Source organism: Rhinopithecus roxellana, chromosome 1 (assembly GCF_007565055.1).
Source record: "Rhinopithecus roxellana isolate Shanxi Qingling chromosome 1, ASM756505v1, whole genome shotgun sequence".
NCBI lineage: Eukaryota > Metazoa > Chordata > Mammalia > Primates > Cercopithecidae > Rhinopithecus > Rhinopithecus roxellana.
This window is the reverse complement of record NC_044549.1, coordinates 12,444,596-12,469,716: the sequence shown is the minus strand read 5'-3', so window position 1 is coordinate 12,469,716 and position 25,121 is coordinate 12,444,596. Positions and strand designations below refer to the sequence as shown.

The window sequence follows — 25,121 nt, the reverse complement described above, 5'->3', positions numbered from 1 at the left end:
ATTCCAAAATTAAAAGGGAAAACCTTTTCAAGGTACCATAGCTTAAGAAAATTATAGCTAATAAGTTTCAACCAATAAATTACTAAAAACATATGATTTGCGTAAATATTTTGAATTCTATAATTCTGTTCATTGCTTCTTATAGAGCAAACTTGGAAGAAATTCTTCCAGTGCCTTAATCCTGGGATAGTTTCTCATAAGTTTTCTTTGTAAGAAGCAGTGAGCAAAATTTTGTCAATTTTATAATTACAGAAGCATTTCATGTAATTTTTTTTCTTTTTTCTTCATTCCACAGTAAAAGCTGCCAGTATAATATTGTAGTTCTATAAACCAAAAATATTAGTGGGAAAGAAGTTTTTAAAAAAAAGTTCAGATATATAGTTTTTAAATGATCTGACTTAGCACAAGGTTAAGCCATTCAAAATAAAAAAATTCAAATGTACTTACACCATTCATAATGACTATATACATCCTTTAAAGAATAACTTTTAAAGAATAAAGATCTTCCTAATAGTAGGTTGTAGTCAACTGCTTTTTGCTTTAATTTTTGTATATCCACACTGACCAAGAGAACCATCAAGCTTTCCTTCCTTCAGAATAGGAAAACAATAAATACCATTTTCCAAAACGACACATGTACAGTCCTCTAGATTCTGATATATATAGTAGTGTGGGTGGGAACAGGGTATTTCTTTTGCCCTGATCACTTTCCATCCCTGCCAACACAAATATACCAGTTAGTAATCTATCTCTTTGCCCATAAAACAACTACAGTACCAACCGCTTTACTCCAAAATCAATAAAGGGAGCAATGAAGACCAAAATTACAGGTGAAAAGATGCTCGTCACCACTAAGTCCAAATGCAATACTAAGTTTCTAACGATGGCCAATATAAACAAATGCACTAAGAGTTTTTTAATATTGACTTTAGCTACAACAAATCCTATAAACAAAATATTCTAGTGTAATACGGAAGAACAAAACTATCTCATGAAGTTTAGTAAGAGAAAAGAATTAAGACCACCAACTGCCTCAAATATATATATATATAAAATCATCTCTTCCTCAGAGAGAGAAGACAAAGAGATAGAAGGCTGGATGGCCTAGATTTTTCTTTAAAATGACCAAGTTCACATGTCACAAATGATTAGTAAAGACAGTAGATACAAAATTGGTTAAGGTGCTGAATAAGTGTTCATCAATGTAACGAGTCAGGAAGTAGTAAGAGTGCTATGTGCTGTGGAGATGGGCAATACTTATTGAACCCTACAAGACAAACACCTTTTGTGGGGCCCAGACCCCGCAAAAACCAAATGTACCTTTATAATTAGCCTTTCTTCCTGTATTTCCAAGCCATTTCCTAAATTAGTTGAAAGCCTAGACTTAAATTATAAATGCAATCAAGTAAAACTTGATCATAGAGTAAAGAGTGAAGTTAGGCTAGGCATAAATGCGGTGTTTGAAATACAGTACAATTTAGCAACATAATCAGAAAACATCAGTGATCTAACATTACATGTGTAGTCTAGTCCAAGATGATCTAGCCACTCAAAATAAGAGACTGATTATACCCACTTAGCTCCATGAAGACAAGACCATTTGGTCTTCTCTCTTAGACAACTTGCCACAACACCTTTTAGTCTTTGCCAGTGCACACACCAAATACTACTAGCTGAACTAGTTCCTCCAGTGATTCTTGTGGACCTAGTGGCCGTCAGGCAAATACCTGCTGTCCTATAACTCACCTCTGCCTGGAATGCTGAAATCTATGAACACTTCCTTCCTGTTGGGTAAAAGGAGGTTGTGAAGGCAGCATTAAAATGTGCTTTTCTTTTATGTAAAACTTATAAAGTTTATGTTTACTGCCTGAAAGTCCACTTAGTTTCAGAGTGTTTGACTTTGTTCCACCTGTGAAACTTAACTTAGGAACCAGTATTTAACCAATCTAAAACAAGGCAAGAGGAAAAAAACCAGTAACAACTTAATTAACTCAATTTGCAAAAGTCCCCCAACTTCTCAGGTTTCGGTTTTCTTATCTGCAAAGAATGAATTTGAGGTCCATATGCACAAAGCAAAATCTCTGTTTCTTTAGAAAATACAGCTTAGAAGGACAGTCGACCCAGGTAAAGGTAGACAGAATTATAATCAGCTGATTTAAGACAATTCACCACATGACTTTTTATTTCTGTAACATTGGAAATAACACTCAGGTATAAATAAAAGCAGAATCCACTTTCCTTCCCTGTAGACAACACTAGCAAAACTCTAATTTTTCAAGTCTCCCAGCTGATAGAAGGCAGATCAATACATAAGTATAATTACAAAGTAGATAAAGGCTTTTACTAAGGTGGACATATATACCAGACAATACTGCCAGAGAATATAGTAACTTACAATTTTTCCATATAACATATTTTATTTGTAAATGTTATACATATATAAAAGACAGTCTCCTCATTTTTCATATGTCAAGCAAATAAAAAACTTAAAGTCATTATATAAATCAAAAGAACTGTAAAAACAGGTAATAAATATATTGAAATCTGTTAATATCCAGGTGCCTTAAACATTCGGTTTGCCATCCCTAAGAGGCTCTTCTGCTCCTTCATCTAAGTTATTCCTGTCATTCCTTCAGAGTACAGCAAGTTAGCTCACCCAGCACATTTTCACTGACCTCCAAGACAGGTCAAGTCCCTGTTATGCCCTCTCATTGCACCCTGTAATTCCCTCCTAACTACAATTATATAAAAGTGTAACTGTTTGTTTGATATATCTCTTAGCTCTGTAACATCTTTGAGAACGAGAATTTATCTATCTTATATTCTCTTTTATCCCTAGAAGCAAGCAGAGCTTTACAGAATAAATGAATAATTATGCAGTAATTGTTAGAAAAATTTTTTGATTAAATATTTAAATAAAATATCATACTGTTGTAGATTGACTACTCCTTTAGTAGAACTAACATGCTGCTATTTCCCCATTTTTCTTCTGGTACGGAAAATATAATTAACTTCTCTGTAAAGTAAATACAAGTAATAGAAAAAGTTTTCCTTCTAAGAAATCTTACTATTTAGTAAGTCATCAACATAATGTATTTCTTTTGACTTACATTGAACATCTTAGATAAGATATGCTTCTGCTTAACACATTATTTTTTACATGGGCAGTAGTCGAAAAGCTAGTGTATTCATCCATTTTCATATTGCTATGAAGAAATACCCAAGACTGGATGATTTATGAAGAAAAAGAGGGGTTTAATGGGACTCACAGTTCTACATGGCTGAGGAGGCCTCAATCACAGCAGAAGGCGAAGGAGGAACAAAGGCATGTCTTACATGTCGGCAGGGCAAGAGAGCGTGTGCAGGGGAACTGCCCTTTATAAATCCATCAGATCTCATGAGACTTATTCACTATCATGAGAGCAGCACAGGAAAAACCTGACCCCATGATTCAATTACCTCCCATTGGGTCCCTTCCATGACACATGGAGTTAATGGAAGCTACAACTCAAAATGAGATTTGGGTGGGGACACAGCCAAATCATATCAGCTAGCAGGCAATGCAAGAGAAGTCAATAAATGACATATAACCAAAGAACTTTTGAAAGTTTTGTAAGAATTTTCACATAACAACGCTAAAATTAACAAAGATTATATAGATGAAAGAGGGAAAAAATGCGTGAAACAGTAATACTTCTTGCTTACGAATAATTTCTTTTAATACTTATTTTCCTCAAAAATCAGTAGAGAATAACTGAAACACTTTTGGTAATCTGCAAAATAATGTAAACATTTTCTTTGTAGTGTTATTAATTTTTTGTTTATTATTTTTGTCTACATAACCAATTCTTTAAGGAAATTATTTATCTCTCCAACACTTCTATGGTTCTGATGGGGCACCCAACATAGTACGGCTGGGGATATGTTCTGAGAAATGCATCATTAGGTGATTTTGTCCTTGTGTGAACATCACTGAATGTATTTCCACAAACCTAAATGGTATAGTCTACTATACACCTGGGCTACAAACCTGTATAGCATGTTACTGTACTGAATACCATAGGCAACTGTAACAATAGTATTTGTGTATCTAAACACAGAAAACTAAGTAAAAATACAGTATAAAACAAGCTTGTCCAACCCGCAGCCTGCGTGCAGCCCAGGTGGCTTTCAGTGAGGCCCAACACAAATTCGTAAACTTTCTTAAAACATTACATAATCTTTTGCAATTTTTTTTTTCTTAGCTTACGAGCTGTCATCAGTGTTACTTAGTTTATATATGGGCCAAGACAATCCTTACTCTTCCAGTGTGGCCAGGAAAGCCAAAAGATTGGACACCCCGGTGTAAAATATAAAAGCTGTTTATGTGTATAGGCCACTTACCAGGAATGGAGCTTGCAAGAATGATGTCGCTGTGGGTGAGTCAGTGAGTGAATGGTGAATGAATGTAAAGGCCTATGACATGACTATACACTAATGTAGAAATATAAACACTGTATATGTAGGCTGGAGTGCAATGGCGTGATCTTGGCTCACTGCAACCTCCGCCTCCTGGGTTCAAGTGATTCTCCTGCCTCAGCCTCCCAAGTAGCTGGGATTACAGGCACTTGCCACCACGACCAGCTAATTTTTTGTATTTTTAGTAGAGACAGGGTTTCACCATGTTGGCCAGGATGGTCTCAATCTCTTGACCTCATGACCCACCCGCCTCGGCCTCCCAAAGTGCTGGGATTACAGGCGTGAGCCACCATGCCTGGCCTTTTTTTTTTTTTTTTAATACTTAAACTTGAGTAAGATTTGTCAGGTATAATCAAAAAGTTCAAATATAAATACATTCACATATTCCTTCCAGCATCACAAAGTAAATATAATTTTTTAATACAGTTTTTTTTTTTTTTTTTTTTTTTTTTTTTTTTTTTCTTTTAGGTCAGGTGTGGTAGCTCACGCCTGTAATCCCAGAACTTTGGGAGCCTGGGGTGGGCAGATCATCTGAGGTCAGGAGTTCGAGACCAGCCTGGCCAACATGGTGAAATTCCATCTCTACTAAAAATACAAAAAATTAGCCAGGCATGGTGACGGATGCCTGTAATCCCAGTTACTCAGGAGGCTGACGCAGGAGAATTGCTTAAACCCAGGAGGAGGAGGCTGCAGTGAGCCAAGATCATGCCACTGCACTCTAGCCTGGGCAACAAAGCCAGACTCCATCCATCCATCCATAAATAAAGGTTTTTTTTTAAACTGCCTCACTCTTACAAATCTAAATAATACATTCTAAACTCTCCTTCCGTCCTACAATTTTAACTATATACAAATCAATTTTTAAAGAGGCACAATGTACATGCACATATTTAAATTTCTCTTTGGTTTTGTTTTATATTCTGGATTTCTTCTTCAGCTTTACATATTCCAACCTTCCTACAGAACTTTAAATTTTAACCATCATATTTTCTTAATTTCAAATTCATTTCTCATATCTCATTATTCCTTTCACACAGCATGATATTGATGATTTTAATGTTGTACATAACTTCTCAATTCTCTCTAGAAATGCTAATTATAGATTCTATATTTCATTTTTATTTTCAACATTAACACTGTTTCTTTCAAAATTATTTTTCACTTTTTCATTGCATTTTTTCATATTGAAGGCATTTTTGAATATCTGATGATTCTTAGATATTAATATGTAAAAATCAGGCCATATGTAAATAATTGGGAGCCCTATGAGCATGAGTCTGGAGTTTCTTGGCTGATGAATTTTTCTTGAGAGTAATGAAGGAATTAGCAGCCTCAATGAGGAATCTGTAAATGCTAGAACGCAAAGGTCATTGCTCCAGGGTTAATTTATATAGAGGAAATTAAAAAGTAGTAGAGGCTGAGTATCCCTTATCTGAAATGTTCAGAATTAGAATTGTTTCAGGTTTTGGATTTCATAGTATTTGTATTTATACTTACTGATTGAGCATCCCTAATCCAGAAATCTGAAATCTGTAATGTTCCAATGAGCATTTCCTTTGAGTATCATGTCAGCAGTCAAAGAGTTGTGAATTTTGGAGCATTTCAGATGTCAGATTTTGGATTGTCACATTAGGGATACTCAACCTCTAATGCTGTTTCCCCACCCCAACCTGACCATAAGGCCTGGTGATTGAACTAAATAAAAAAAATTGTAATTAATTTCTTTATCTGCATCCTCCTCAAAATAAATGTTTCACATAATAATACTTATCCTATGAGACATACTCTGACACTTTCTATTGCAATTTGTAATGGTAAGTGATTTTATAAGCCACTGTTGTGGTGTGAGTACAATTTGAGGTATAAATAAATAACGGATGAAACTGTGACTTGTTCTGCTGTGTTTCAATGACCATTCCTCTATCTGCTTTCTGTCCCCCAGAAAACTGTAGAAATCATTCATTCACTGATAATCTTCATTTATTTTCATTCTCTTCTCTCTTTTACTTCTTTACTATAGTTTTAGTGGGTTCTTAGGAGGGCAGAAGGGATAATCACAAATGTTCAGTTTTTAATCTTTAATTTGAAGTTCTCTATAAGCATTTTTTAAAAACCAGGATTTTCAGCCGGGAGTGGTGGCTCACGCCTATAATCCCAGCACTTTGGAAGGCCGAGGTGGGCAGATCACCTCTCAGGAGTTCAAGACCAGCCTGGCCAACATGGTGAAACCCCATCTCCACTAAAAATACAACAATTATCTGGGTGTAGTGGTGCACACCTGTGGTCCCAAGTACTCTGGGGCTGAGGCATAAGAATCACTTGAACCTGGGAGGCAGAGGTTGCAGTGAACCAAGATCACACACCACTGCACTCTGGCCTGGGTGACAGAGAGACTCTGTCTCAAAAAAACAAAACAATGGTCCGGGCACAGTGGTTCACGCCTGTAATCCCAGCACTCTGGGAGGCCGAGGCGAGTGGATCACGAGGTCAGGAGATCGATACTATTCTGGTTAACACAGTGAAACCCCGTCTCTACTAAAAACACAAAAAAGCCGGGCGTGGTGGCGGGCGCCTGTAGTCCCAGCTACTCGGGAGGCTGAGGCAGGAGAATGGCGGGAACTCGGGAGGCGGAGCTTGCAGTGAGCCGAGATCGCGCCACTGCACTCCAGCCTGGGTGACAGAGCGAGACTCCCTCTCAAAAAAAAAAAAAAAAAAAAAAAGAACAACAACAAAACAAACAAACAGGATTTTCCTAACCTCCTTCTGGCCTGATGTAAGCTCTCTCTGCTAACTATCATAGCCTAAACTGCTGTATTCTGGGACTTAACCATTAGAACTTCCCAAGGCAATATGGAGAATTAAAAAGAAAAGTAAAGTGCTTGTAGCAACCAGAGGAATCTGTGTATCAAAATTCCATTTAACTATTAAAACTTAAAGTAAAATTATGGTTACATGTTCAAAATTAAACCTGAATACTTAAGTGAAAAAATAAACATTACTTTTTGCAGGAGTAATTTAGGAAAGTTTTCTTCTTCAGAAGAAATTATCAAAAACAAATTATCAAACACATCAAGAAAAATAATGCATTTATAAGAAGTAAAAAGTACTTACACAGCAAGGCTACTCAAAACATATTGTACGTGCTCACATTCATCTGGGAATGATGCACTGGCTGTTGTAAAACAACAAAGTGCAGTCTGAAGAACCTGAAGCTGTGGCAAAGGGACCTGCCATCTTCCAGCATAATCTTCAACCACCTGACAGGGAAGCAATCCAGATATTACTAGAGAAAATGCTCTCAACATCTCGAGTTTAAAAATTTGCATAAAAGTTACTGGATAAATTAAAATATTAGTTCAGCAGGAACACAGGTGACTGGAGGGAGGGATCTCTATACTGTTTATTTTCATGACATATATCTGAAAATAAAATCAATTATTATCTTTGAAAAGATGTAAAATATAGTGTATGAATGTCTGTACTATTCAACTGCCATTTTTTTTTTAACCAAATTTTGTTAACTCATGCCCTTTATCTCCCATGTCCAGCTTTAGTGAAAATAATATTCAATATTAAAATAGCTAGCGAGTAGAATATAGTAATAAAGAAAATTAGAAATGATCATGCATTATCATTATCATTATTATAAGGCTCTAAGCATTCTGGCAATAAATGAATATTCTGGCAACAAAAGATATATGACATGATACTCTAATTATGAATATTTAACCTGTACCATATTATGGGGAAGAGTCGAGAAGACAGTCAGTCTCGGCTCTGTCACTTAACTAGTTTTATTAATCTGCTTAGGTCAACAGGTCATCTTACTTCTCAATGCATTAGTTTCCTCACTATAAAATGGAGATGACAATGCTCTCTGAAGCCAAATTGGGGTAATTTATGAGAAAACATTTTAGAAACATCAATTGCTATGTTGCAAGAATGCTATATTAAAACAATATATATTAACAAAATTCATCATCTGAAACTACTGTCTGCAGGCGAGATTTGGCCTGCCACCTGCTTTTGTACATCCACGAGGTAAAAGTGATTTTACATTTTTAAGTGGCTGGAAAAACAAATCACTTTGTGATATGTGAAAATTACATGAAATTCAAATTTCAATATCTATAAATAAGGTTTTATTGGAACACAACCAGGTTTATCCATTTATGTTTGTTTATGGCTGCTTTCCTGCTACAACAACTGAGTTCAGTAGTTGTGACAGAAAGAATATGGCTTACAAAGCCTTAAATATTTAATGTCTGTCCTTTTACAGAAAAAAGTTTGCTGACTCCTGATATTCAAGCTAAGAAAACTAGAATACAAAAGGCAAGAACAGAGCCAAAAAGACTTTTCACACTAATCACTTCCTACTGGGAGACAATTTTCCATGGGTCTCTCACATTTCTACAATTTTTCAAAAAGCCCTAGCTGACTTTATCTTTTTGAAGATATTTATAGCAAGCAGCCTTGAAAAACAGAGATGTTGTCTCCCTCCAGAGCAGAGAACCACTTTATATCCAGTATAATAAAGACATTGTCTCCCTCTAGGGCAAAGCTCAGGCAGATATGCTTGCAGACCATTGTAAAAGATTAGGGTTCCTTAAACTTGAGGTTCCTCAACTGTGATGAAAACCTACTAAGTGTAGCATCCACTTGGGCTACCATGTCAACTGTATGAGACTTGAGGTAGCAAGGGGCACCATCATAAACATGAAACTCATGCTGCTTGCTGTGCCATGATTAATAAAGTCCATTATCTCTGACTCAAGAGTTTCGTGTCTTCTGCCAGCACCTGTAAAACTGTGGCAGACAAACTTGAATAAAAGCTCACTCTTCACAGTTCTTGACAATTTCCAATAGCAATACCAGGTACTCATACATCTTTCCAATGTTTCTGGGAACACATACAGATAAAAAAGAAAGCTAAAGGAGATTGTTTCTGAACTTGTATCTCGTCTGGATCTTGCAGTTTTCACTAGCTGGAAAGTAAAAACCACTACTAACTATGCTGTCATCAGTACAGACGAAAAAAGGAGGAATGTTAGAAAAAACATTGGTAACCTGGCTCTAAATTTTCTCTTCCCTGAAGTCTCTAACCAGCTTTATTGCCTTTCCCTGGTTACCAAACCCCTACTCTGGTGCCACATAAAAAATAGGTACCCGACAGCCTCATATTTTTCTTGTTCACAGTCCATGTCTACTTGCAACCTTACCTGCTCCCTATTTATGGGTTGGGTTTATCTCCTTAGAAGAGAAGCTTTCTACTTTCTCAGGTTCTGTTCTCATTATAGCTTCCTTCATTCATTCAGATTCAGCTACCAATCCATTGCCTGGTCTAGCTGAGCCCAAACCTAACGCAATACACGTCCTTGTGGACAACACTTCCATTAGGTTTGCTACAATACCATGAAAGGGACATAAACAAAATCAACTGAAATTTAGATACCATCTTACATTGTTTAATGTCGTGTCAGGCACTGTAATTCATTATAACACTATTTCTCTTTGAAATATTTTCTCTCTCTATATATAAAATAAGTACATTACAGTGCCCTATTAAAATGAATTTTTTTTCCTGTGCTGTGAGTGCTATCATAGGCACTCAGCTAATCTGTGTGTTCTACCAGGCCACAAGGCAGTAAGCACATCTTTCACTTTCTTTCTTTTTTGGTATTCTAGTAGGTTGCCATTAACATAATGGTGGCCAGGATAATGCTGAAGCTGCTGCAAACATACAAGAATACTGTTTTCCAAGATCTTAAAAACCCACTCTTACTACAGTTCTAAACTTTTAAAGAAAATCGTCTAAGAAGCAGAAGATTAAGGCCAGCAATCTTTATGGATTGTGGAAGCCCTTTTCTCATTTTGAAGAGCATAACAAACATTACTATAGTGAATATTTACAGAAATTATAGGAATACTGCTGACAGAAGCAGTAGCCAAGGCCAGATGCATACTATGATATAAAGGGAGTTGAAGAGGACAGAGCTGATGCCAAAGAAAGATGTTAGACTATTCTAATAATCTGGCAGCACTTTCAAGAGCATATACTCTGCTCTAAATGGGATATAGTATATACTATAAAATGTCGTATCTTAATTGACCAAGGTAAATTAATGTGGGAATGAGAGAAGACTTGTCAGTCAAAACTGTCAAAATGTAAACTTAATATAAAACTATTAAGTTAAAATTACATTAAATCATTTAGGAACCCTAAAATATATCACCTAAATTGTTAAGGACTGATTTTTTTCCTCCTAAAATTCATATGTTGAAGCCCTAACCCTCAATGGGACTGTATTTGAAGATAGGGCTTTGAGGAAGTAATTAAGTTTCAATGAGGTCATAAAGGTCAAATCCTATTCCAGTAGAATTGGTGGTGAGGAGGAGGAAGAGTGAAGAAGAAGAGGGAGGAGGAGTGAGGAAGAGGGAGGAGCAGTGAGGAAGAGTGAGAGGCAAGAGGAGGAGTGAGGAGGGGGAGGGAAGAAAAGGAGGAGGCAGAAAGACCTCTCTCTTTCTCTATGCACATTCACCAAAGAATGGCCATGTGAGCACACAGCAAGAACAGGTCATCTACAAGCCATGAAAAGAGCCCTCACCAGAACATGACCATGGTGGCATCCTGATCTGGGAATTCCAGTCTCCAAAACTGTGAGAAAATAAATTTATGTTGTTTAAGCCACCCAGCATTTCCTTATGGCAGCCTAAGTAATACACAACTATTTAAACATATAAAGTGATCAAGTAAAACATTGGTATCTGTTTCTTAATTGACCTCTCCTTTTTTGTAATATAACAAAGAAAACTACCAAACATTAGTTTGTCACTGAGCAAACAATGATCTTCATATCTAAACCCATATTAACAGACTAGATCATTAACACAGTATCAAGCATGTCTTTATTTCTATTAGTTGGCTATTCACATCCCTGTTATTCTCTCCTCCCTGAAGACTCCCATTGTCATCAACTTTCCCTACCTCAAACACCTCACAGTTCATAGGTGTCAATCAAGCTATTCACTAATAAGTTCATCATTTGTTTACAGCGAATCCAGTCACTTTTAAAAACTAATTAACAGGCCAGGCACAGTGGCTCACGCCTGTAATCCCAATACTTTGGGAGGCCGAGGTGGGCGGATCACAAGGTCAAGAGATCGAGACCCTCCTAGCCAACATGGTGAAACCCTGTCTCTACTAAAAATACAAAAATTAGCTGGGCGTGGTGGCACACGCCTGTAGTCCTAGCTACTTGGGAGGCTAAGGCAGGAGAATCGCTTGAACTAGGAGGCAGACGTTGCAGTGAGCCGAGATCGTGCCACTGCACTCCAACCTGGCGACAAAGTGAGACTCTGTCTCAAAAAAAAAAAAATTAACAAACCAGAAGACATGTCACAATGACCTTCCACATTTTAGGAGCGTCAAAGAATGGCTGTGATACACACCTGTATGAATGTGTTGAACATAGACTAATACAATCTGTGCACTGATAAGTTTGCTAATTTTCTAAATACCTAAAATGTTTTAAAACACATTAGGTTAGTCTTACCCCTTGAGTATGCTTATGTTATTCATATGTAATGTAGTTGTATATATAAAAATATTTCCTAGCTATCCATTGAGAGATCCTAGAAGCAATGGCTCTACAGTAATAGTAACACACTTAGTGCCCAAATCTTGGTCTCTAAACACCATTCTCCAATAAAATGAACAAAGCAGTTGATTCCAGAGCTGGGATAGGGAAAACACAAGATGAGCCTGGAACATCTTGTGTTGCCAGAAAGTAGAGAAATGCTGTGAAAAACAACAGGATATGAGAATATGGGAGTCAACCTGAAGGAGCTCCAAAAGGCTAAAGCTGGCACAACTTGAACAACAAAATAATGATAGCATTGGACTTTAATCATACAATAAATTAAATATATGTAAGTCCATACTGATACAAATAATAAATGTTAGCAATGAAACAGCTAGCTGTTTCTTACAGTGAAAGAAGGAAAAAGACAGAGAAGCACCACTAGGCAGACACCACAATGACAAATGTTGCAGACAACGTCCATGCATTGATGTTAATAGTGAGTGAAAGTTTGAGGAGAAGCAGGATTTGCAGTCTCAAAGTATCTCCCCCAAGACATTTATCAACAGATACATAGACAGTAACATTAGAGTGGAAAATCCCCACAAACATAAACTTAAAGCCATCAAGGTAAATATCACCTGTGAACTATATAATAAAATACACTATTATCATGAATCTCTTCATAACAATACATTGAGAAAGACACAATGCCATTTTTGTGGTACTTCTGCCAAAAATGCATAGACTGATTCCAGTCACGAGAAAACATCAGACAAACCCAAACTGAGGGATATTCTAAAAAAATATTAATAACTGATCAGTGTTCTTCAAAAATGGCAAGCAAAGGCAAGGAAAGACTGAGGAACTGTTTGGAAGGGACAAAGGAGAAACAACTAAATACAACATGAGATCATGGATAACATCCTGCAATCGGAAAAGAACATTAGTGGAAAAATTTGAAAAGGTCTACAATTTTGTGACTATTGTACCAATGTTACTTTCCTGTTCTTGATAGCTGTACTGTATTCTGTAAGTCTAAAATTAGTTCAGTTTTAAAAATTTTAAAAACAAATCTATCTGTTCAACCTTTTCCCTCAACAGATTTTCTGGATGTTATTTGATAACATAAGCATATTTCTACATTTACTTTTTCTACTTTATTGCCTATTTGCACCTCAAGATTTGCCCTTGCCTGTAGGTATTATTTTAAGAGTCAGATGGAAAAATAAAGCAGGTAAATTGGCAGCAGAATGGAAAGAGTATAGGCTTTGGAAGCAGACAGACCTAGGTTTGAATTCCAGCTCTGTCACTTATTAGCTGGTAAACTTAGCAAAGTCATTAAACTTCTATTCTAAATTACCTATAAAATGAATTTAATATCATTTTAACCACAGGCCTACTGAAAATTTAAGACATATATTAAAATATAGGATAATTTCTGGCATGTAACAAAGAAGAGCTATCAGATATAAAAATGGTAAAGATATAAAGTGCACCATTACTAGTGCACCTTGTTTTAAGAAAAGAAAATAACAAAATCAAGCTTGCTTTAGTGACAATTTCATTACATCATTAACAACTGGTTCATTATTTGTTTCCAAGTATGATCAATTACAACAAATTTTACTCACTTTTAGCAAGCAAACAGATCACTCCTAAATAAAATCTGAAAACGACTGCTGAGTTTCAGCTATTTAGTTCGATACTCATCTGACAAACGAAGCATATCCTACATACGGCAATATAAATAAAACGCTACATGCCTGAACAGATACCTGAAGACTCACTGTTTTTACAATTCTCCCTGGAGAGTGAAAAAGATAAATTGTTTGGAAAAAAGAGAGTCACTTGTCAATTTGACCTTTTCTATCAGGATAATCATGTAATGGAAATCTAAAAGTCATGTTTAAAAAAAAAAAAAAAAAAACACCAAAATGGTTTAGAAATACATTCCAAGTTAAAAGTTGTTGGAAATATGCAAAGAACATAATCTACAGTAGCAAGCAACTAAAACCTGGTACTTCTGGGGGCTTAGTAAAGCATACTGTTCAACTCACTACTCCTTAAAAGCTGGTATTTATACAACATTAATGTATTTGATAGGTTCTGTAAATGTAATAAGACAGAACCTTTTCAAAATGGAAAATGGAGTAAGCATCTCTCTAAAATATTAATATTCCATGCAATCATACTGTTAAAAGGAATCTTGAAGATTATCTAGTCCAACCTACCAACCAGAGCAAAAATACCCATTACAGTATCACTCCCAGAGAGTTAACCAACATGAATACTGTTACTGATGGGGAATGCAACATCTCAAATGACAATTTACTTAACTTTACAGACAACTTTATTAGAAAATTATTCATTATGAAGCAAAAACAGATAGATGTGACATCCATCTATCAGCTCTAGTTTGAAGTTTTAAAATTATGTAAATAAAACATCCAGCACTTTGGGAGGCCGAGATGGGCGGATCACGAGGTCAGGAGATCGAGACCATCCTGGCTAACACGGTGAAACCCCGTCTCTACTAAAAATACAAATGGCGTAAACCCGGGAGGCGGAGCTTGCAGTGAGCTGAGATCCGGCCACTGCACTCCAGCCTGGGCGACAGAGCGAGACTCCGTCTCAAAAAAAAAAAAAAAAAAAAAAAAAAACATGCAATATCCCATCAAATATTATAAGGCAGCTATCAGATACATCTTTATTATAGTCTCTACTTAGATTAAATATCTGCTATCCTTTCATCATTTTAACTATTTCTCCATAGTCTACAAAATTTTCAGTTCTCATTAGCATATCTGTCTGTGCTCCAAAATGTGCATGTTCCTCTTAAACAAAGCTCCCAAAATGTAACATAAGACTTCCGTCAACTCTAGTCAGAATTAGTTGGACTATCATCTCCCTGTTTTTGACTCTATGATAATATTAATTTAGCTTGAAGTTACTTTAGTTTGACTCAGCAAAAATACTTTTTCATATAGATCCCATAACTTTTTATAGTTGATTTTTTACGGTATAACTGTATGTTAATCCTCTCACTTTTCCCATTCTTAGTTTCAGCCCAAACCTTCAACACTGCCTTTTTAGCCAATACATTAGCATTTCCTCCTACTTTGTGGCACCTATAAATCTGAAAAGTTAGTTTTTTATTTTATCATCAAAGTTGTATACAAAAAAAATTCACACAGAGATATTTATAATAGTACCAAGTTCATTTTCTTAGCTATCCTTAGAACCATTAATCAGTATTCTTTAGGCAAGAGTGTTAAGTCAGTTACTAATACCAATCCATCCCCCATCTCCCTATCTATCTATAAGAATACTATGAGAAGTTTTGTATACAAAACCATGCTGAAATCCATATATGCTGAGTCTGTCATCTCTCTCATAGCCATTACCAGTAATCCATTTTTTTAAAGTAGAAACAAAAATTTGGAATGACCTGATTTAATGAACCCATAGTGATGGCTAGAAATGAAGAGCTCCCTTTCTAACCATCAATAATTTTGCTCAACATTATATTACTTTTAGTGGTCATCTGTTCCCATAACCTACCTTTTTGAAAAACAGAATATTTCCCCATATCTGGACTAACATTATGTCTTCAGTTATTTGTATCTTCAAATCTTAAATAAAGTGTTTCCTGTCCCACCCCTCCCCAGTATCCTGGGATGAGATTTAAACTTATTTAAAATACCCTATCAGCTTTCCCTACCTGTTTTGGGCTTTAATACTTTTAACCACAGTTAGTTACTAATTTGAAAATCATTCACCTTGTTAGAAATTTCAAAAATAAAATGAAGTAGTTTTATTTTTCTATGCAAAGCAGAGGGTCTACCCCCTTCATTCACACCGGCTGATTTAATAGAAGATAATGAACATGCACAAGAAGGAATGAAATTAAATAATGTTATAGGAATTAATTCCATCCAAGAAGAAAGAATATGTATCAAAACCCTACTAACTAGTTTAACAAAGAAATCAGTCAGATACTCACAAAAGTTTCAAATGTAATAAGTATTATACTTGCTAATATAGGGATTCCAGAATTAGCATATTAAGCATGTTTTATATCAAATACAAAGAAATTATACAAAGGAATTCAGCCTATTAAGTAGTTTTATTTACATTCACAATAGTCACCTAAAATTCAACATATATACAAAACAAGGGGCTTTGGTGACTCATGAAATACAGTGAAGCTACAACACAGAGTATACAGAATTACTTCTACACATAAAAAAAAAAAACCTTGGTTTTCAGAAATGATTTCCATTAAACACACAGTAAATAACTCTTTGAACCAAGACATTTGACATTAATATTTAAAATCAGTTGTGACTTCTTCAGTTTTTTAAAATATTCTGTTAAATTGCATTCTGTTAGTTTACATAAAAATAGTATTACAGCATGTTTCATTTATCTTTCCTATGTGTTATTTTGAAAAGGTATCCCTATCTCAGAAGCAGTATAATTTTTCTGACATTCCCACAAATGCAAGTTTTTCATAGATATATTTCATAAATTAAATGAAGAACAATGATTCCCCATACAAATTTAAGTCTGTAACTTTTTCTCTTTTTTGTAGCAACCAACATTTTATAAGCCACGGCAAAGAAATGGAAAACAGACTGCCTATATTGGTGCGTGAAAGAGAGATGAGTAGAGAAGGCTAAACAACAAAAATTCATTCAGAATCCTCCTCCTCTACTCTGATCCTTGTATTTTTATCCTCTTCCTAAATTCTGGACATGGTAAGTTTGGGGCAAACTTTTTCTCTTTTCCTCTACATTCCTGTTTATAAAATAAGAACTTACTCCATCTCAAAAAATACTAGTGAAAGAATGATTTTCCTCCTTCCCTAAAATTCTTTTACTCCATGGAAGTAAAATCAACAATACTAATAAGAGTCTATCAGCTCCTGGCCAAGGTTAATGTATTGGTCTGGTTCTCATATCCCTCTTGAGTTGTCTACTTCCACCACGTTGGAGGCAGGTCAGAGTCCTCCATGTGGCAGCTTAGGTATCTGCCTAAAGATCCAAATGTCCTCTTATAAATAGTAGGTCATTTTAAAGGCTTTTGATGAATTTTGACCCCTGCCAATTTTTCCTTTGATTCCAAAATCAGAGCTGAGAGTAGTATATTAAATGCTTCCTTCATAAATATTAAAATTGGTGCATGGACAAGGGAACCCCAAAATATATGCACAAGAAGTACATGAAGATCAGATTAAAATAAGAGATGAACAAACACCAACTCTAGGATGAGGTTTGCTCAGTTTCAAGAACTAAATTTGTTTAAAAAAAAAAGAAAACAACAGATGATGCACTCACAATTAACAGTGGAAGAATTAAAGAAAAATAAAAGGAGGGCATACTGATTAAGATAGAAGAGGGACTTCCTTAGGAATAAGAGTTTACTCTTAGAGGCTAGACTAGACAGGTATCAAAAAAGAAAAGGAGATACATATCGGAAGTAACTGTACTTAAAGATGAAATTAGAGGGAAAAAAAAGAATAGAGATGTTACTGAAAATAAAGGAAGGGTGACTGGTTACAAAAGTACCTAACTGCGGGACAGAAGGTAACGATGGGATGGAAATGTCAAGAGTGAACCAGACTGGAGATCCAACTATGGCAATATGGCAAAAGCTTGCTTTTTAAAAGGCAGACAGAAAGTCTATAATAAAAGCAACTGAAAAACCACACCTTGAAGACTGAGACTACTATACAAGTAATATAAAATCTGTACAGATTTGATAAAAAGCAGGGAGATTACCTTAAAATATCTGAAGCATTTCAGGTGCATTTCAGGTTACTAGTTACTACAAATGACAACATATGGTATGGCACTATGCCATAAAGAAAAGTGCTCCAGAAAGTCAAAGTTAGGTCTCAGGGGAGTGAATGGGAAAAGCTATGCTGAAAAGAAACAAAGTTAAGAGGTCAGTCTTGGGTTCAATGTTGTGCTGGTAAGATTTTTTTTCTTAAGTCAGAGACGAGAGTGAGCAAAATTTGCTTGATATTGAATGCTTTTTGATGAACTTGGAACTCCTTGACTTTCCTTCTCTAACAATATGGAAGACACTACAAGAGATAACGGAAGGAACAAAAAAACCAAGAGAAAAGAAAAGGAAGATAGGCGAGGCAAATTTAAGAACAGGCTCAAATGTAAACAAACACAAAAACCAGCTGCTTATCTGAAATGACATATCCTACTATTGCTGAAAGAAATGTAACAAAAAGGAATGTTTATTCTACCAATAAAGTAGAACAAATTATGCAAGGCCTAGAATAATTAAAAGCAGAGCAAAGAAAAGGTCTAAAAGAGCAAGCAGCAGAAGAGATATTGTTTTTACTGGGCTCCTAAAAGCACAGACTTCAGAAACGACAAAAGCATTTCCACTTTAGGTACCCATTCAAAGGTTATTATCCAAATAATACAAATATGGGGGCACAAAAAGAGTGTTTTTATGATAGGCCTAAAACTTTCAGGGGGCATGGCAACAGTCTAGGTAGCACAGGACTAAAAATGTCTTGGCACACGTTTGGGGCTAGAGAAATACAGATGCAAGAGCAGAACACAGGTTGTGGAGACTGCAAGGCAATGACTATGCTTGAAGCTTTACAAACTACAAGTAAGTGATATGCTCTTTGTAACAGGCAGTAGAAGTGGTGCCACTAAACAGATTCCATACTTATTTCAGCAGAAGGAGTACTGGGAAAACACAGAAGAAACAGAAATTAAAAGCTTTTAATATGATGGAAATCTAAAGTAGGAAACATCAATTAAGATGAAGTACCTAGGGCTACCATCCATGGAAATTTGTAAACTTTGCAATAAGACAGAAATTCGGATACTACTTTCAGGAAGGAGGAAATAGGGTAAGAGCACCCTCCACAAAATATGGTAAACAGACAGTGGCACAATTAACCACTTGATGAGTTTTCCTAGTAAAATATAAGCACAAGTTATGGCCACTGGCAGTTGGCACAACTAACTGGCACACTGGTGAGCCTGGTGAGATTGAAAACAATATTCACTTGGTATCCTGTTTTCTGTACATCCATCATCCTTCTGATATCACTAATTTTTACTGGCAAAAGTAATTCCCTGAATTTAGTACATAGTATAGTTGACAGAAATATTAGTGTATTTCTAAATTTAATGTGTATTGGTTTGGGTGCAGTAATAAATGTTTGCCCTACTGATCTTCAAGACCCTTATGAAAGTAAGACACAGGCCGGGCGCAGTGGTCACACTTGTAATCCCAGCACTTCGGAAGGCCAAGGCGGGCAGATCATTTGAGGTGAGTTCAAGGCCAGCCTGGCCAACAGGGTGAAACCCCACCTCTACTAAAAATATAAAAAGTAGCCGGGCATGGCAGTGGGTGCCTGTAATCCCAGCTACTTGGGAGGCTGAGGCAGGAGAATCGCTTCAACCTGGGAGGCAGAGGTTGCAGTGAGCCGAGATCAGCCACTGCACTCCAGCCTGGGAGAAAAAATAAGACTCAGTCTCAAACAAAAAAAAAGAAAAAAGTAAGACACAAAAGAGACTGGAAGTTAAAGAATTCTCCTTTAGAAGGCTAAAAGAAGCCACTCCCAATCAGAGGAAGACAAACCAAGTTGCAGCTCCTGAAAAATACCCATCTCTGCATCACAGGGGCACGAGAGACCCACTGGCTCTGATTAAGTAATACTCTAGAAAGGGAAGAATTTGGGATCTTAATATCTTTAGACTCCAGACTTTAATTTTTCTTTGTGAACTCAAAAATGGGAGACAAATGATCAAATCTGGTAGATTCTTATTTTTGTGGACATTTGGTCCCCTGTACCAAAGCTACTTATGTCCTCAAATTAAAACTGGAAATTTTGAACTAAAAAACTATCATAGGTTAATTAGCTTTCTCAAACACAGAAACTGCCTCTCTTAAAAAGCCTTATACTCTAAGTACTGGGATATTACTAAAAGGAGAAAATAAATTATGAGTTTTACATTTTGGTAAACTTTACCATAAGTTACTAGAAAATCCACTGCTTTGTTCTTAAATAGGGATAAATATACTCAAGATTAATAAAAATGTACATTGTAGCGACTGATGAACAATTTTTATTCTTCCTTTTTTAAAAAGAATGCACTAACTCTTCAAACCCAATAGAACCAAAACTATGCTGTTCGTTTAGATATCTTAATTGTTTCTCCCACCACTTATTGTTAATACCATCACTATACTCTCAGATATTTAGATTAGAAACCCAATATAATTTCATAGAATTCTTAGGCGCCTTGTCTCCACTTTTAGCAAAATGCTAAGTACTTTATTGTACATAATATTCCTTGAAACTGTTCCAGCCACTCCATGTTCATTGCCATTATTCAGCCAGGCCCTCAATTTCTTTTCTGGGATACTTCGATAGCTTACTTTTTTTATGTAGACTTTCATTCTTTACCTCCTGTGGTATCTTAAAACAATATTTTAAGATTAATAATGGCATGACTTTGCCCTTAAATGCTACATTATCCCACAGAATTCAAACCCCTAAGCCAAGCCTCAATCCATTTTTCCAATTTATTATCTACCAATACTTTATTTTGAGTCTATGTTCTAGTCCAGTGGCTCTCAAACTTTAGCATGCATCAGAATCATCGGGAAAATGTGACAGTCACATTGCTGAACCCTAGTCCCACAGTTCCAGATTCTGTAGGTCTGGGTGGAGCCAATAATTTGTACTGCTAATAGTTTGCAGGTGATGCTCATACTGCTAGTCTGGAGATCCACACATTAAGAACCATAGTTCTAATCAATTAACTACTGCCATTCATAAATATGCCATGACGGATTAGCTCCTCTACTTAAAATGTCCACCTACCCCATACTATTTCCTTTCTTCATGCGTACATTTTAATACTAACAACTTTTTAAGAGTCAAGTCAAATGCTGTTTCATCCATTAAAATTTTCCAAATTATCTCTATCAGAAATGGTCTCTCTGTGAACTCGCATAGGAATTAAAATAATGGCACTAATCACATTTTCCCTATTTTAGAGTTTATTTATATTTATTCATTAATTTATTCAAACCTTAGAGTGCCTACTGTGTACCAAGTTCACTGATGCTTTCATTTTTTTGTGGAGGAATAAGAGGTAAATGAATGTATATTAGATGGTGTTAAGTACCTTAAAATAATATTAATAAAACACAGGTAAGGAGAAAAAGAATATTAGAGATAGGATGCTACTTTACATGGGGTGTTCAGGGGAAGGCCTCTATCTCTCTAATAAGAGGCTATCTGAGCAGGATCCCACAGCAAACTATATAGATATCCAAATGAAACATGTTCCTGGCAGACAAAACAAAAGCCAAGAAGCAGATGCATACAAGGAGTGGCAAAAACACTAGTGCTGGTGAGTGTATGGTAATAAAAGAAAAAGTCACAATGCTAGATGGGGCAGGATTATGGAGCCCTGTGGTCCACTCTAAGGATTTTGGCTTTGACTCTGAGAAAAGTATGGAAGGTCTGGAAGAGACCTCACTCATATCTTTAAAAGGATCACATTGACTGCTGCATAAAGAATAAACTGAAAGTGAGGAAAGGTAGAAACAAGGAAATAAAATAATCCAGGAGAAAGATAACTACGGTTTGGATCAGGGTCATAACAGACAGAAATAATGGTTAGATATGCCTTTTCCCCCTTACTAGATAATTCAGTTCCTTTAGGGCAAGGATTGTGTGGTTTTTCCTTTAAATTCCCTATAATCACTAAAATGACGCTTTTCACATAGCATCTATTATTTTCTTAAAGGAATACCCTCTGCAATACTCAATTATTGTACTTTATGTATGTAGATTTATGCCTAAGATATCTAAGAATATTCAATTGATTGATATTAAGAAAAAGCAATTTATGTACTGTCTAACAAGACAAATACAGCATTTTATGAGGACTTAAAAGTTATGAGCATTTAATAGTTGTTGAAGTTAACTTCAAAATATGAGAGAGAAGATAAAAAGTCTTAAAAGTTAAGTACAAAATGGCTTCACTTGATACAGAAATTTTTTTGATTTTTTTTTTTTTTTGTGACGGAGTCTCACTCTTGTCGCCCAGGCTGAAGTGCAATAGCGCGATCTCACTTCACTGCAACCTCTGCCTCCCGGATTCAAGTGATTCTCTTGCCTCATCCTCCTGAGTAGCTGAGATTAAAGGAACCCACCAGCAAGTCCAGCTAATTTTTGTGGGGTTTTTTTTTTGTTTGTTTGAGACGGAGTGTCGCTCTGTCGCCCAGGTTGGAGTGTAGTGGCGCGATCTCGGCTCACTGCCAGCTCCGCCTCCTGGGTTCACGCCATTCTCCTGCCTCAGCCTCCCGAGTAGCTGGGACTACAGGCGCCCCCACCACGCCGGGCTAATTTTTTTTTGTATTTTTAGTAGAGACGGGGTTTCACCGAGTTAGCCAGGATAGTCTCCATCTCCTGACCTCGTGATCCGCCTGCCTTGGCAGCGGGATTACAAAGTGCTGGGATTACAGGCGTGAGCCACCGCGCCACGCCAATTTTTGTGTCTTTAGTGGAGACGGAGTTTAACCCTGTTGGCCAGGCAGGTGTCCAACTCCTGACCTCAGGTGATCTGCCCGCCTTGGCCTCCCAAAGGGCTGGGATTACAGCCGTGAGCCAACACACCCGGCCCAATACATAAGTTTTTAAGAAACGAGATAACAATTTCTGTCTTTTTAAATAAAATCAAGAATTGGGGAACTGCATAATACAGTTTTAGGTGCCAGGAAGGAAAGCAAAAATTGTGTATCTACTCTAAGTTTATAAACACAGGATGACAGGATGATATGCAGGAAATCAAAGTAATAAATTGAGAAAAGAATGAGTTTTAACATTCTCACAACTCTCTTCTACCTACGTTTTATATCTTTCCCTCCTCTTGATTATGCTTTATGTTTTATACTCACTACATTAAATTTGGATAATATATGAGAAAAAAGTATCCATCACTGCACTGCCCACATATAACTACTATTAACATCTTGATCCCTTTTCCAGCTGTGTGTCTTAAGGTAGCTGCTTAATCTCTCAGAGTCTCAGCTGCATCATTCACAAAATGATGATAAAAACAGTACTTATGGCTGGGCGCGGTGGCTCAAGCCTGTAATCCCAGCACTTTGGGAGGCCGAGACGAGCAGATCACGAGGTCAGGAGATCTAGACCATCCTGGCTAACACGGTGAAACCCCGTCTCTACTAAAAAATACAAAAAAAAACTAGCCTAGCCGGGCGAGGTGGCGGGCGCCTGTAGTCCCAGCTACTCGGGAGGCTGAGGCAGGAGAATGGCGTGAATCCGGGAGGCGGAGCTTGCAGTGAGCTGAGATCCGGCCACTGCACTCCAGCCCAGGCGACAGAGCGAGACTCCGTCTCAAACAAACAAAACAAAAAACAAAAAACAAAAACAAAAACAAAAAAAACAGTATTTCACAGAGTCGCTGCAAAGGATAAATGAGAATCTAGGACAGGAACTGACATACTTTTTCTTAAGGGGCCAGAAAGTAGCTTATCGGCCATACTTTCTCCAACCCAATTATTCAGCCCTGCTGTTGTATCATGAAAGCAATCACAGAATATATAAAATTAAATGGGCAAACACCAATATGATTTATTTGCAAAAAAAAAAAAACCCCGGCAGTGTTGCCTTTGCCACAGTGGTGTATAGTAAAGGTTCATAACTTTTTTCGGTGTGTCTGGATTATTGTTGGGTTGGACTTGTTTGGCAAGTTTTGAAATTCTTAAAAGAATCTGATTGAAAAAAAAAAAAAGAAATTTAGATCTGCTCACCAAGAAAATGCAAATAAAACTTTACATAGACACTGAAAAGATCATTTTTATGGCTGCATAAAATTTTAATTTATGGGAGATGAAAAGATATTCACCTATTTTAGATGTTCTGGTTTCCTATTTTAATTCATTCATTACATTAATTATAATTAATGCTATGAAGAATAGTATTGTGTCCAAATTTATAACTCCTCATAAATGAATGCTATCAGGAAAATGACTAAGTCAAAAGGTACAAATTAGTTTAAGGTTTCTAACATAGCTTGGTAAATTGTAGTCCAGAAAAGTTGTGGTGATCTGTACTCCCATCAGCTGAAAGAGATCTTCATGCTCTCATAAGAATGGAATATATGTAAATTTTAGACTTTAAAAATAAATTCTGTAATTTGAGAGATTTGTCAAACCACAGTAAGACAGATAAAGGCCAAAAAAGCACATTCATTGTATTTGGGACTGGCAAGATTTCCAGATATTCAAGGTTAAATCTAAATATGGAGAGACAAACTTTAATCATTTATGATAAACATTTAAAACACATCCCATACCCTCCTACTTTCAAAACACAAGATAATAAACATAAAATAACTTCTACTGGTTTGTAGTCACCATAACTTTTGTATTTTGAGAACTGCTATAATTTGTGTAATATATTATATGAGATACTGAAGTCCAGTACATTAACACTCTATAATGTCAACTTTCCAAAGCAATGGTGAATACAAAAATAACTGAAAGACTCTCCATCTAAGTAGTAGGAAAGTCACTGATGTGAATGTTGAAGCTTGTCAATTATATAAGGCACTGGGGATATAGTGGTAAGCAAACATTGTCCTGTTTTGTGTAGTTAAGTGAGATGAAGAAAAGTTATAACTGAGCCATTGTTACTATCTCATCTAAGCATATCCCATTCAAGTGAGTTGGGGGTGGACTAAGAGTTGAGAATCACTTTTTTTTTTTTTTTTTTTAAACAGAGTCTCACTTCGTCACCCAGGTTGAAGTGCAGTGGCACGATCCAGACGCACTGCAACCTCCGCCTCCAGAGTTCAAGTGATTCTCCTGCCTCAGCCTCCCGACTAACTGGGAATACAGACATGCACCATCATGCCCGACTAATTTTTGTATTTTTAATAGACATGGGGTTTCACCATGTTGGCCAGGCTGGCCTTGAACTCCTGGACTCAGGTAATCTACCTGCCTCGGCCTCCCAAAGTACTGGGATTACAGGTGTAAGCCACCGCGCCT

General features: G+C 36.4%; 1 protein-coding gene across 7 annotated transcripts in view; it reads right to left on the bottom strand.

Annotated features, from left to right (window-relative positions):
- ZNF654 (zinc finger protein 654) overlaps positions 1–25,121 on the bottom strand; it is an 87,577-nt gene that overhangs the window by 52,357 nt on the left and 10,099 nt on the right. For 5 of the 7 annotated variants that reach the window (XM_030939759.1, XM_030939769.1, XM_030939762.1 and 2 more), the window contains exon 2: positions 7,570–7,715. The exons of the other annotated variants lie outside the window; for them this stretch is intronic. In XM_030939759.1, the coding sequence (XP_030795619.1) occupies positions 7,570–7,715 (146 nt within the window). The remainder of the gene's footprint in view (positions 1–7,569; positions 7,716–25,121) is intronic. 7 annotated transcript variants of the gene reach the window in all.